This window comes from Furipterus horrens, unplaced genomic scaffold (assembly GCF_987537825.1).
Source record: "Furipterus horrens unplaced genomic scaffold, mFurHor1.1.pri manual_scaffold_2, whole genome shotgun sequence".
Classification (NCBI taxonomy): domain Eukaryota; kingdom Metazoa; phylum Chordata; class Mammalia; order Chiroptera; family Furipteridae; genus Furipterus; species Furipterus horrens.
Window position 1 is genome coordinate 83,441,691 of NW_028327172.1, and position 14,884 is coordinate 83,456,574.

At 51.5% G+C, this 14,884-nt stretch overlaps 1 protein-coding gene across 1 annotated transcript in view; it reads right to left on the reverse strand.

Annotated features, from left to right (window-relative positions):
• Window positions 1–251: 251 nt before the first annotated feature.
• DRD2 (dopamine receptor D2) overlaps window positions 252–14,884 on the reverse strand; it is a 75,001-nt gene continuing 60,368 nt past the window's right edge. The window contains exons 2-8 of the mRNA XM_090267890.1: window positions 13,500–13,815; window positions 8,124–8,233; window positions 6,959–7,095; window positions 5,674–5,864; window positions 4,604–4,690; window positions 2,743–3,070; window positions 252–1,495 (exon numbers count right to left, since the gene is read on the reverse strand). Of these exons, the coding sequence (XP_090124016.1) occupies window positions 1,302–1,495; window positions 2,743–3,070; window positions 4,604–4,690; window positions 5,674–5,864; window positions 6,959–7,095; window positions 8,124–8,233; window positions 13,500–13,784 (1,332 nt within the window). The 5' untranslated portion in view covers window positions 13,785–13,815 and the 3' untranslated portion in view covers window positions 252–1,301. The remainder of the gene's footprint in view (window positions 1,496–2,742; window positions 3,071–4,603; window positions 4,691–5,673; window positions 5,865–6,958; window positions 7,096–8,123; window positions 8,234–13,499; window positions 13,816–14,884) is intronic.

Here is a 14,884-nt window from a genome sequence, read left to right on the forward strand (position 1 = left end):
GAGGAGAAGATAAGGATGAGGGAGGAATACACAGACACATACATCTTTTCCTTGGCCCTCCTGGAGTGGCTTCTTTTCTTCATTCCCCCAAAGTCCTGCTCACCTTGATGGCTGTGGTCAGGACCACCCTTCTCTGGAGGGTATGCAGAATGTCTCTCCAACTCTAACCATTACAGAAACACAAGGGCTTTGCTACACCTGGTGCAGAGAACAAAGCTGGTGCCACACTTCCCCACGAGGGGCCGCCCCTGTGATTCTTGTCAATGTTTTATTAGTTTGGAGCATGTGTAGTGATGTTACAGAGTCTGGGACCTGGGGGATCCCCCAAGCTGCAGCTTTGCTTCCTCCCTCAGGGCAGGGCCAGGCCAGGCCAAATGGTAGTCACGGGCTCCTCTAAGGCCAAGGCAGTGGAAGAAAATGGGAATGGGAAAGAGAAGAGACAAAAGGAAAATGAAAGTGGCAAGAGGCAGCCCTGCAAGGAATCTCAGACACTCCAGCCCAGGCCCCAGGCACAATCACAAGTCCCCTTCCCCACCTGCCCCAGGCTGACCTGACATTTGCTACAAGAAGGGGTACACCCAAGTCCATCAGGAGGCAGCAGAGTGGGCTTCTTAGGGGTGGGGGTTCCTCTCCCCACAGACCCTCCTGGGGCCCTCCCCTCAGGGGTTGTGGAGAGAGTGGGCTATGTCAGGACCCACTGCTGTGGAAAGTAGAGGCTCCTACTGGGCAGGAGAGGGTATAAAGATTTTTGGCTTGGGCTTTTCTGGGGCTCCTTCTCTGGTCTGATATGTACATAGATCTCCCCAGACTGAAGTGACCTGCGGACTTGGTGAGAGCTCTGACTTTCCTGGGGTGGACCTTGGGGGCTGTGAACTAACTCTCCCTACCACCCACTCTGGCACAAACCTGCGAAGGCCTGGCTGAGCCCAACAGAGGGCGCAGCTTCTGAGCCCTGACTCTGGCCCCAGCAACACCAGAGCTCCAGAGAAAGGTCACAGAGGGTGGTTGCATCTTTGGTGCCAAGGACAAGGGGTCTAGACATGGGAAGGGGGCTCTGTGAGCTATCCCTGAGCCATGAGGTCCAGTCCAAGGGCTGGCACCATGCCTGGCTCTCTACACTACCCTGGCGAAGTGAGGGTGTTTGGGTAGTGAGGGGTGTGGCGCCAAGCTAACACTGCAGGGCCTGCCAGGCAGAGAGAAGTCCGCCGCACACCCTCCTGCCCACGGCTCCCAGGGACTGAGACCGGGCTGGCCTGGGCAGGGAGGTGGGCGGTCGGCCGCTGTTCGGGTGGGCAGCAGGGTCAGCAGTGGAGGATCTTCATGAAGGCCTTGCGGAATTCAATGTTGAAGGTTGTGTAGATGATGGGGTTCACAGCGCTGTTGACATAGCCCAGCCACGTGAAGGCGCTGTACAGGACAGGTGGGATGTTGCAATCACAGTGAATGTTCAGGATGTGTGTGATGAAGAAGGGCAACCAGCAGATGATGAACACACCTGGGGGAGAGGGCTGCAGTCAGGCTGGCCCCAAGGCCAGGAGGAGCTGGGCTGGGAGGGCCCTCACTCAGTGGGCACCTGGAGTGTGTGCTGCAGGCCCCAGCCCAGGCCTTGGGACATGCGCCATTACCCAGACTGGTGTCCATCCCACTCTGCCAAATCAGGACCACCTGCTTGGGTGAGACCCTTGGTATCAAGGCATCATGTGCACACCATGCTCCACAGGTGCACTGAGAGTCTCGGGGGATGGAGAGGTGCCTGGGAAAGGCAGAACTGCAGAACAGAGACCCTGTGGACTGGAACAGAGGACCTGGCTTGAGCGCTACTCTGTCACTCCTCGCATTATGGTCAACAGTCAGTCCCTTAACCTGCTGTGATTGTGTGTTCTCATTTGTAAAATGAGGATAGGTACACCAGCCCCACTCACATCGCAGGGCTGTTGGGAGATCAAAGGAGATGGTGAGTGTGGAGGGTCTCACACACTACCCTGGGTGTTCCAAGGAAGACAGGGTCACATCAGTCCTTCCTGTTCCCAATCGCTCATATCAGTCCAGCCCTTGGTTTTTGACCTTCATTATCTGGTTCTCTAGGGGACTTTATCTGAAAGCCTTACCTCACTGACAGGGCCGTGCTGACAGGGCCATGCCCTCATTTAGATTAGGCTCTCTCTCACAGCCCTGTTAAAAATTTTTGCAGCTCTGGTCCCACGGGGGCTTGGTTAAGCTCAGGGGAACTGATTTTCCCAATTCCTTAGCAAGAGCAGCATTAACAAAAACCATAATGAAAACACCTGTGTGCACTGTTCAGCAGTTTACAAAATGCTTTCACTGCCGTCTTTTATTGGATGACCACAACAACCTTGAGAAGTAATCTACTCTACTGATGGGACTAGAGAGAGAAAGTGATTTGCCCAGGGTCATGAGGTCCTGGGAGTCACTATGATAGACTGGTCAAGTTCACATACTCTCAAGTGAGACTACTTAAATTTAAATCATGGGTCCTCTTTGGTGAAGTTATAGGACCACTCAAATTTTCATTGCCCCATCTGTAAGCTGAGCACAACTATAGAATCTACCTAATAGGGTGCATCAATAGGTTTGGACTGAACCTGAGAAAGTGCCAGTCCCATGACCCACCAACCATGATTAGGAAGAGGATGGCAGGTAATGGAACCTGCAATGAGGGGTCCATCCCTTGGCCAGGTTTGGGCAGAGCTGGGCTGTGGCCAGCAGCCAGGGCCAACTCACCAAGAACAATGGCGAGCATCTGGGTGGCTTTCTTCTCTTTCTGCTGTGAGAGCTTCCTGCGGCTCAGGGTCTTAAGTGAAGTCCGTGTTTTGCCATTGGGCATGGACTGAATCTCAAAGATCTTGGCAATCTTGGGGTGGTCTTTGGCATGCCCATTCTTCTCGGATTTGGCAGGGCTCTCGGGAGTGCTGTGGAGGCCGTGGTGGGATGGGTCAGGGAGGGTCAGCTGGTGGTGGCTGGGCGGGATGGGGCTGTACCGGGTCCTCTCAGGTGGGCTGGTACTGGACAGCATCTCCATCTCCAGCTCCTGGGCTCGGCGGGCAGCCTCCTGCACGAGGCAGAGAGCTCTGGATAAAGCCAGGCAAGTTCTCAGGCAGTAGCCACCCAGTTTCACATGGCCTCAGCTGGCCTATCTGGCCCCACCTGGCTCTTCCCTATCTATCTGCCTCTTCAGACTCCTGAAAACACCACAGGTTACTCTTTCAGAGAGGCAAGAAGAATGATCACTCAGAGGCATGGACTGTCTGGGTACAGGACCCAGGACTCATGGTGGTCCCTGCCTGCAGGGTCACTGGGATCCCTTCCCAGAGCAATCCTTATGCATATTCAGGAACCTCACACCATTTCGTAGGCGCTTACTACCCATGCACTTACTGAGCAACCCTTACTAAGTGCCAGCTAAGTGCCAGGTGCCAAGCTGGCTCCTGGGGATAAATTACCAATTGATGTTCAGTGCCTGCCTCCAGGAGCTCATGTTCAAACTGCACAGAGGGCACTCCTGCTCTCCTGTCAGGCTGGGCTGGGGCACCTGCAGCAGCACTCATATGTGGGGTCCATTGCTCCCACTACACTGATCCAGGCACCAAAGGGCAAGCTCCCTGCTGGGCTGATCTGGAGAGCCCTGCCATGAATCCACTCGTGGCCTCCCAGGTTCTCCCTCAAGTTCCCTTGGTCCAGACCTCAGGGTCTCAGCCTGAGCTGCTGAAATGCAGCCTCACCACATGCCCAGGTGGTAGAACGGAAATGCTACCTTGACCCCATTCCTGAATCCCTGTTTTGGCACCTATCTCCTAACTGGCAACTTTGAGTCCTGCTCTTGCTGTGCAGGTGAACACTGGGGGCCCTGCTTCCTGAGGACACCTGACCTGGGCTTCATGTGTGGCCCTTGGTGGGTTCCCTGGCCCACCGGTAGGATGGGACACCTGCTGCTTGGACCCTGGTGCTACTCTCATTGGGCTAAGCCTGGGGTCTGCTGTCGCTTTGCACCTCTGAGCTCTACTTAAAGGCTGCCCTGCTCCCTGCTCCCAGTGCCCAGCCTGCAGCCCCAGAACCTGCCTGCAGTGAGGCAGCACGTGCAAGTGGAGAGCGCAGCAGAGGCATGGGTTTCAGTGACACCTAAGTCTGGGCTCAAAGATGCGCTCTCTCACTCACTATTTAGCCTTAGGTGAATTGCCTGACCTCGCTGAGCCTCTGTTTCCTCTTCTATAAAATGAAGATGAATATGATCAATGAGACTTACCTCTCAGGGTTGCTGTGAGGATTTGATGAGATAATAGGAACATGGTAGGTGTTTCAAAGAATGATAATAGACATTCTTGTTATTTTTAGCATGTTTTCAAGGCCAAGTCCTCTCTCCCATTTTCTTGAGCTAGGGGTACCTCTCTGGGTTTTGCAGAACTGAGCTCTTGCTCCACACCTGTAGTAAGTTGTGCATGAGCTCATGCTCTCAGCTGAGCCAAAAGCGGGGGATCTTGGGAAGTGCTCACCCTTTGACCATTGGTGATATTTCTGAGAATCATGGTAGGTGGGTTTTCCTAGGAGTGTTAAGACCTGACTGTGGGTCCCTGACCTAAACACTTACCACTCTCCGCCTGTTCACAGGGAAACTGCCATTAGACTTCATGATAACGGTGCAGAGTCTCATGTCCTCGGGGTGAGTACAGCTGCCCTGTGGAGTGAGCCAGCACACTGGTCATGACAGGGAGGCTGGTGGAAGGGGAAGAAACCCAATGCTGAGAGGTCAAATTAGACACAGGGGCTCAGAGAAGGGCAGGGACGAGGAGGGGGGAGGCCTGAGGTGGTGAGAGAGGTAAGGGAGAAGGTCATCACTATGATAAGAAGAGGTGGGAAGGACAAGGGACAAATGAACACTGACTTATGGAGTGCCTGCTGAGGGTCTGGCACTGTGCTAGGCAGTTGAACATCCATCTCGTATTGAATCCTCAAGACCATCCTGTGAGGTTGGTACTATGATTCCCATTAACAGGTGAGGAAATTGAGGCTCAGAGAAGTAAGCAAGTTGCCCAAGGTCACTCAACAAAAAAGTGGCAGTGCCAGGATTTGAACCTGATGTGTCTAACCCCAAAGCTCTTGTTCCTTCCAGACCCACACACTGTCTTCTTGAGGGAGAGCTGAGCAGAGGGGAGAATTACGAGACATAAGGGGGTGAGTGAAAGAGGGACAGAGTAGAGAAGTGGGAAAGAGCAGGGGAGGAAGGAGGAGGTGTGTCAGAGGGGAGGATGGAGAGTGCCAAGGTAAAGGAGATGGGATGGAGGCCTCAGCAGAAGGGAAAGGGAGATGCAGGGAGGGATCAGAGTGACGAAAGTAGTGAAGCAAAGAGGAGCCGAGCTCAGGGGGGCACCAAGGGCTGCTGCCTTCAGACAAAGATCTCCAGGCAAAGGCTTCTCTTCCCAGGTTGCCTCCAGCACTCTCCTTACCTCCCATTCCTGGATATTCAAGTCCCTCTGCTGAGGTCCAAGCCTTCAAACAAAATATGCCCTACCCAGCCACTTGGAACCCCCCACCCCTCCACCCAGCCTGCATCCCCTCCTGCTGCAGCATCCCAGACCCCACTGAGCACTGGATGACCCAACTCAACTTGGCGATGGTTTGTTAAGTAGGGCTGCTGCGGGGGGAGGGGGAACTTGGGACCTTGAGTGGGGCCTTCAGGTTGGCCCTGAAAGCCCGGCTGCTGCGCCTGGTGTTGACCCGCTTCCGGCGCCTCCGGAGGACAATGTAGATCTTGATGTAGACCAGCAGGGTTACGATAAAGGGCACGTAGAAGGAGACGACAGAGGAGTAAATCACGAAGGCAGGGTTGGCGATGATGCACTCACTCTGTTCTGGAGGAGGGAGAGCGTCAGGTGGGTAGGTCAGCTGGCCCAGGGGCCGCAGAGTGCAGAGAGGCCTTATCTCTTCCTCCGAACAAGTGAGGGCAAGGTTACCGAGACTATACTAGATGTCTAAGGTTGCCTGGAAGTGTTAGATGCAAATAAATGCACAGTGTAAATCAGAGCATTAAAAACACAACCACGAGCAAAAGCTAAGCTGTGATCAACTGCATCCAAGCCATCATTTCAGCCTTTCCTGTATACTGGGGGGAGGTCTGCCACCTTTTAATTTTAGGAATAAGGTAACTGAGTCTCGTTTGCTGAACTCACCTGTGTTCCACTATGTTTCCAAGCTTTCTTCCAGGTCTAGTAGATGTCTGTTCTCTATTTCAGGGTTTTTCCAGATGAATCCAAGCATATTTAGGCCTATTCCTGCTTCTTGCAATTCCCACAAGAATTAGATTTGGTACCACACACTTTCATGGCTTCCTTGTGTACTATAGTCTGGAATGGTCTCCAGAGGCACACCTGCATTGCTCTTGCCTCCCTCTAGAGTAAGCTTGACCCCACACTAGCAGGAAGATGTGGTGCCCCTTCTGTTTGAGATGCTCCAACTGCCTTGCAAAGGGCAGGCCACGGTGCGCTAGCCTCCTACTTGTTTCTACCTCTTCCGCTCCAGGTGGCTGAGGCCTGGCCTGAGCTCAGCTGGGCCTGGGGCTGTAGGTGCGTTACACAAATACCATTGCCAGGGGTGATGGAGGCACAGTAGCCTCCCTGATATGCATATGCACACACACACAACAGGCACACATATGCAGTGTGTGAGGCTATTTGGCCTGTTTCAATCTAATAAACAAGGTTGAAAATGGCCAGAAATCTCCCTGAATCATTATTCCCACCCCTCACCCAGATCCATTGTTCCCCAGGTCATTTTTCCTCTCTGGCCCAACCAGGTACAACACGGAGTTGGGCTTGGCCCAGGAGACCCCCCTTGGCCTCAGTCCAAGGTGATAATCAGGCCCCCAATGAGTCCCCACCATGTCTGCACCAGGGTTCAGCTCCGCCAGAGGCCAGCTGAGCCCTCAGCACACGGAGGCAGAGCTCACCTGTATTGTTGAGTCCAAAGAGCAGTGGGCAGGAGATGGTGAAGGACAGGACCCAGACGATAGTGATCATGATGGTGACCCGGCGCTTGGAGCTGTAGCGCGTGTTGTAGAGCATGGGCATGGCCACAGCTGTGTACCTGCAAGGACACAAGGAGGGGGAGCCCTCACTCCACAACATGCACAACCAGAGACACCCCATTCTTTGGGGGTAGAGAGTTGGTCCACCTCCACAAAGCCCTCCTGTCAACCCTCTTACCCATTCCCAACTCAGACAATAAGGACAGTTGGCACTGCCCAATTAACTGCTTAAGGACTAACTGGCTACCATCAACCCTGGAGCATATATTTTACCCTAGTCTCCCCACTTGGATATTAAGCTTTGTGAGGGGCCATGGCCTGGGTCCCTGTGCCTTTGAAACTGTACTTACTACACCTGAGCTGTGCCCACTGAAGATAGAAGTGTTTGTCAGTGGATTGGTTGCCAGGACCCTCAGAGAAAGGGTTAAGCCCTATTCAGCAGAAAATAATAACAATGGTCATTGTGTATAATCCTTCACATTCCTCCACCCAGCACTTCTCATACATTAGCTTATTTTGTCTTCCAAGAATCCTACAAGGAGGGTAGGGCCAGGGCCTCTGGGAGCCCACATGGTCTGTGTGTACAAATCAGTGAAAGGCTCCGAGGATATTTCTTAGCAAGGTTAGCACAGCCTGGCCCTTCCTTGGCCATGTGCCCTGTGCTGGCCATAAAGTGCATAACCAGACACTATAACTCCAGATGGGCAGTGGTCATCATCCTTGGTTTCTAGACAATGAAACTAGAGTTCCAAGAATTTCCATAATCTGCCCAAGGTCACCTAAGTAAAAAGTAATAAAACCAGGGCATCAGTCAAAAGCAAATGCTTTTTCCTCTATACCAGTCTGGGTATGCTTGGTAGCATCACTGTCCATAAGATGGTACTTTCCCAGCCACACACACATGCACCTCCACATATGTGCATGTGCACACACATATATACATGTGTGAAATGCACATAAACACATGGACTGGCAGGCACAAAGCCAGCCATACAGCATCACAGATAAAGCCTGACCCTGAAGGAAAGGTGGGGCAGCCTGAAAGGTAAATGCCCAGGATAGCCACTCCTACCCTGACTGGGCTCACCTGTCAATGCTGATGGCACACAGGTTTAGGATGCTTGCTGTGCACATCATGACGTCCAGAGTGACAAAGATGTCACAGTGAATCCTGCTGAATTTCCACTCGCCCACCACCTGGGGACAAAGCAACACAATAGGTGGACAGTAGAGGGGAGGTTAGCTAAAACCCAGTGGCTCGGCTCTCCCGGCGTAGATCAGGCCACAGGTTCAGAGGGCAGGTTTGAGGGTCTTGTGCGTTTCTGCCTGGGGTCTTGGGGAGAAGAGGGGCAGCAATGGGGGTCATGCCCATGATGTCTGAGGCCCTTGCCCCTCTCCTCCTAGACTCATAAGGCCACCTTGTGCCAAGAACTGTGCTAAAGGAAAGACAACCAACTTTTACTGAGTTCTTCAACTTTTTTATCTGGAAAACATTTGTGTGATCACCTTGAGACCCCTGTTTTACCAAGCCTCAGGAAAGTACAGTGACTTTTCCTGCCATTCAGCTCAGTTGTCTGGTTCTGCTTGGGCCCAGGTTTCTGGAGGAACCAGGCAGCTCCTTCAGTGCCCAGCATGGTGCATGGCACCTTATAGGGGCCCAATAAGTGTCTGTTAAGAACAATGATGAAGACAATGACCTTATGAAACAGGGAAGACATTTCTGCTCCTTGTTATGCCAGGAGAATGAAATAAGGAAAGTCTGGCCTAGGGCTTTGGGGACACCAGAATGGGCTGGGGAGGAGGCTGTAATGATACAGCCATGGTGTGCTGGGGTATGAGAAGTCCAGCTCCTGGTAGGAGCATTTTATATCCCTTCCCCACCCTCACCACACACATTCCTGTACCCGCCCTCATGCACATCCACACCCCTTACCTCCATTTACACACAGGCGCCCACACCCACACAGCAGGCTGGCCCTGGCAACTTTGGAAGTCTGGGGCAGCCCCATCCCTGAGCAGAGTCAGGTCACAGAGATGCACCTTGGGCCTCTGCCAACAGGAGAAAAGAGGAGCAGGAAAGCTCCTCCCGCTGACTGAGCAGGGCAGTGCCCATGCTGCGTGTTACCACACAGCGGCAGGCCTAATTATAACCTTGCTCATTCTCAGCGCTGCCCTCTTTTCTGCTCTGAGGCATAAAACCAAATGCTGGCATTTAGGCTCAGTGAAGGCACTGCCGCTGCTGTTGTCAAGTGTGGAGGAAACAGAAGCTCCTCCTGGAAGACAGGAAGCCTCTCACTGCTCTTGGCCCCTCCCAAGTCGCAGCACAGAGGTCCCTGTGCCTCAGTGCAGTGCTGACCATGTGGGCAGATGCTAAAGGTCCTAGGGGTGGGGGGTGAATAGAAGGGCTTTCCTGGCATAAACAAAGTCTACCTTCTTGTTACCATCAGGAGAGTTCCAGGCCCACCTGATCCACTTCTCCTTTGAAGCCTCTTCTAGACTAGAATTTCAGAGCCACTGCTCTGTCCCTGTGGATCTAGGTCTGAGATCTTCCCCATCCTCCCTGCTTTCCTTCTTTTCTATAGACACTTCATATGTGCCAGGCGCTGTCCTAGACTCTGGAGACAGTGATGAACAGGACTGACAAGTTCCTCCCTTGGGAGCTCCCAACCCCCTTTCCCAAAGGTTTTTCTGGAGCGAGAATTAGGGCAGCTTTCCTTCCCAGCTTCAGGAGCAGCTCTTCTAGGACACAGTGGAGCTGACTCAAAGACTCAAGAGAATGTGCTGGTAGCCACTGTTTCTGGAACACCTACTTTGGGCATGAACTTTATCTCATTTATTGTTCTTAAGGCTCATACAAAAGGGACTGTTATGTCCGGTCATGGATCTGGGGACCAAGCCCAGAGAGTTCACCCAGCTAGGGTGCAGCAGCAGGGCTGGACTCTGAAGCAAGTTCTGGGCAGCACAATCTATGCTCTCTCTTAAGCTGTCTTAGGAAGGTTCATCAGGCTTGTTAAAAAGGAGATAATTTAAGTACTAAATACACCAAGTGTGAAAGGAGCAATTTTAATTGCTAGGGTGGGCTAACTTGGGATCAAACAGGAAAATGGACCTGTGCAAGATCACCTGGTGATTTAGTAGCAGAGAAAGAACCAGACCCTGGGTTTTTCTCTGCACCTTCAGATGCCATACATTGACATTCTTGTCTTTTTCATCCTCACCTAAAGATGAGTTTATTTATTTTAGAGGCAGGAAGTGAGGGAAAAGAGCAGGAAAGAAACAGTGATATGAGAAAGAAACATCAACCCATTGCCTCTCATTCATGCCCTGACAGGGGACTGAACATGCAACCTAGGTATGTGCCCCAGCTAGGAATCAAACCTGTGACATTTTGGTTTACAGCACAGTGCGCCCACCAACTAAACCACACCAACCAGGGCACATTGACCTTCCTGCTCACATGAAGCTGAGACTTGCAGAATGGGCTTTGAGTTGGCTGGTTAAATCCTAATAATAACCAGTGCCTATTAAGCACTTACTTTGTGTCAGGCACTGTTCCGAACATTCACACTCATATCTACAGAACGTGACAGAAACCCCCTGAAGCTAATAACATGGATACTACACCTCAAAACCTCCCTGTTCAGCAGGTTTGCACACTTTGTTTCTCTGCCTGGAGTGCACGTGCCATGGCTCCCCACCGCCCCCGTCACCAGCTAATTCTTCTGAAAATATCACTTCTTCCTGCACGACCTCCTTGTTCCCACATGCCAAGTCCCATGTGCCCTATGTGTTCCCACACCTCCTGTGGGGACTGCTCCACTGTCACCTCCATTAGTAGTCTCCTCATTGATGGAAGGCCAGTGCTTTAGACCTCAGGAGGGGGTAGGACATAAAATTGTCAATACATGTCAAATGAGTGAATAAATGGCTCTGGGATCTTAGTCTGTTCACATTTCAACTTCATCTGCTCATCTGGAAAATGTACACAGTAAGCCCACCCCTCAAAGGGCTGTGAGGCTGCAACAGCATGGCACATGCAGACAGGTGGTCCATGGCTCTCTTCTCTAGGAGCTGCTCTGGATGGAAAGTGATAGAGTCGGGAATCGAACCCCATCCTCCCCCTTCAAAAGCAGTGTGCTTTCCAGATACTGAGTGGGATAAAAACAGGTACTGCACCTCCAGCTCCACATTAGACGGGTGCTAATGTGGCAGGTTATTGCAGGCATCTACTGTCATTGGAAATGGAACAAGATGGAAGATTCTAGATACAGTACATGGTTACAAGAATACTTTGACAGGATGTTGGGATATAGTGAGACTCCCCTTGAGATATTCTCTAGAGACAATAATCAGCTGAGACAATGTCCTGGGAGCATGGCTCACTTTCCAGCTCTGTTTGGGTGGGAGACTAAGGGAGAGTTTGAGCACAGGACTCTGAGATGCCATTCTCCTCCCTGCCCTCTGAACACTGAGCTTTCCCTCTTAAATGGTGAATGGGTATGTTTAAAATATCTGTTTGAAGGATGTAGAGATTGGTAGGACCCCCAGTACAGCCCATGTACAGATCTGGCCCTACTCTAGAGGGTCTGGGTAGGGGAGGTGGGTCTAAAAGCCCCAGAATACATGCCCATCACTCTGGGCAGAGCACACCTCACTCTGGGAAGAGGGTGCTTCCTTGCCTGAGTATGGGAGGGTCCTCTCTATGTGGATAGGCACTGGATATCTATGGTCATTTCATTTTGAATACCATTGTCATGGCTGACTTTTATATTGTGCTTATTATGTGTCCAGTTCTATTCCGAGCATGTTTATATAGTCATTCATTCAACTCTCTAACAATGCTATGAGATAAGTAAGGAAATGGACGCACAGAGGGGTCATTTTCCTCTGATGGTCTGAGGCCGGGGACCCTCCTTTGAAAGTGAGCAGCAGGGGACCAGACCTATGAATTAAGAAAGGGCTCCTCAGGGAGAGGCCTCAGACAGAACATGGGATAAGCAGAGTCTTGGGGCCTTGTAGACATTGGAGTCATGGAGGAATTAAACCCCGGCAGTGGCACCTGTGTGTTTTTATGTTATTTTGTGTCTCATTTGTTTCCTATTGGTTCTTCCTTAACATTCAGTCAGGTCATTTTGGAAGTTCCAGCCTGTTTATGCTGTGCTAAAGGAAACCAAGGAGTGATGGCCCAGAGCTCCTGTGGGCCAGTGTGGAGGTGGCAGGAAGCACAGGAGCCCCCTTGGGGAGAGGGGACAGGGAGAAGGACCACTTTGACCAGCCTCCACTCCCCACTTCAGCTGCTTCTCCTTGACAACTTCTCTGCACAGACCTACAAAGGGTTCATGTTTTCTTTTAAAAGAAGGGCTTGCTGCCATGGCTAGAGAGAGATAAACTCCTCTCTAGCTCAGGGCAGGAAGGAAACAGCCCAGAGGTCTTGATGACCTTGGCACTGGTTCTTCCCCAAAGGCCCCGGTCAGATTCCTATGACCAAGACTCCACCCCAGAACCCTGGGCAGAGAGAGGGGTAGGATCCAGCCCAAGCCTGCTCATATCCCCCAGGCCCTTCCACGTCTGCCTGGCAGCTCTGAAAAGCGTCCGCCTGGAGGTAGGTCCACTTAAGAACTTCTATTAGCATCTTCTCCCTTTGCTATGCAATCTGAGTAAAGACAGGCAACTTCTCAAAGCTTCTGTTTCCTCTTCTGTAAAGTGAGAAGAGTAGTGTCAACTCCCAGGATTAGCATGAGCATTTGCTGAGTCTGTGTCTAAAAAGCGCCTGGCACAGTGCCTGATCATAGCAGGGGTCGCCTGCTCACTCTCCTGAGGCAAAGAGCTGGGCTCTGTCCTGGGCCAGGCAACAGTGACTCTCTGGTCCTTCCCGAGGAAGGGGCTGCAGCTCAGTTCACAGAGGCCTCTAACTGGACGTCCCAAACACAGGCACCAGAACACACTGAGGAAGAGGGGAGGGAGAAGGAGAACACAGAGCAGCAGCCCCCATTTTGAAGTGGGGAAAAAGGAATGAAGAGTTCAGGCCTGAAAGCTGGAACATCTCCCATCTTTGGGGGTCCTCATCAATTATTCCCATTTCCAGCAGGACCTAATGAACTGCCACACAGAGTGCCACCTTGGACCTGGTGACTGTGTGATGTTGGAGAGGTCACCTAACTGCAGTGAAATGGTGACAATGTAGGGTTCTCAGGACTGCTGTGAGGACTTGTGGAAAATGCCGTATATAAAGGACTTAACACAAGGCCTGGTACTTGGCAAGGACTCTATAACTGGTAGCTGGGGTTGTTAAGGAGACAATCTACCCGTTTTATAAGGAGCAAAACAGCCCGCAGTGGAGGAAGAGACCATTTGAGGAAGCACCAGGCAACTTGGGAGTGGAAAGCAGTGAGGAGCCTGGACTCGAGGCTCCAGCACTGTGTCCCCTGGAAAAGGTGCCGATTGAGGTAGGGCCCAGACCTACCTCCAGGTAGACACCCCAGGGCATGACGAGCATGGCTACAAGGAGGTCGGCGACAGCGAGGCTGACAATCAGGTAGTTGGTGGTGGTCTGCAGCGCCTTCTCACGGGACACGGCCATGCACACCAGCACGTTGCCGAAGATGATGATGAAGATGAGCAGGGTGAGCAGCATGGCATAGTAGTTGTAGTGGGGCTTGTCGGCCTTTCCTTCAGACCCATTGAAGGGCCGGCTCCAGTTCTGGCTCTCCAGATCATCATCGTACCAGGACAGGTTCAGTGGATCCATTGGGGTAGAAGGGCCACTGGGTGTCCAGGCTCTGGCCAGGGGAAATGGACACAAGGAGTGAGCAGAAGGACCTCCCAAGGCATGCTGCCTCCCATAGAGTACCCTGGAGCTAAAACCAACCACTGGAAGTTAGTAGAGAGAATTCTCCAGCTTCAGAATATTAAGTTTTGCATCCAACAATTTTCTTAAAACATTGAGGCCTGCTGCCACTATTTTGCTAGCAAGTTCTTAACAGATGGTAAAACAAGTGAGCAAATATAATTTTTTTAGAAGTATGGTAAAATAAATGAGCTTGAGAAGAGCTGACCATTCATTCATTCATTCATTCAACAAACAAGTATTAAGCACATTCCATTCACCACACACTTCAGACAAGTTCATGGGGAGACCTAACTTCTAATGGTAGGAATAGAAATGTGCATTCACTTATTCTCCTACAAATACTTATTAAGCATTATTCTACATAGTGCTAGAAACACAGGCAAGAACAAAATATACATGGTTCTCCAACTCACAATCTAAAATCAACAAAAGCCAGTTAATCAAGCAATTAAATCTGTGAGTCGTGGGCACTAGGGAATGGAATGGGGAGAGAGACACATAACCTAGCTTAGGGATTTAAAGAAGGGTTTCTAGAGGAAGTGATGTTCAGCAGACAACTGAAGGATGGGTAGGCATTAACCAGGTAAAGAGTTGGGAGCCAGGGGAGGGTCTAGACATGAGAATCAGCATATGCCAAAGACAGAGCCAGAGAGCAGGTGCCATGGCGGAGGCAGAAAGAGATTTGGCTAGCCGAAGCATGGAGGGACTTGGAATGAGTTAAACTGGGGAGGCTGCAATAGCTGAGATCATAGAGGATCACAGAGGGCCTTACACATCATGCCAGGAGTTTAGACTTGAGCCTAATGGCAGCAGGAACAACAAGATCAGATTTGCCTCTCAGAGGAGATTCTGACTGTTGTGTAGAGAAAGGAAGGGTGGGGCACACCAGTTGGGAAGCTGTTGCAGGAACCCCAGAGAGAGATGGCGAGGTCTGCACACCTGCACAGAGAGCCCTGAGGAATGGGCATCCCACCCCATGGGGAAAAAACATCCTGAAA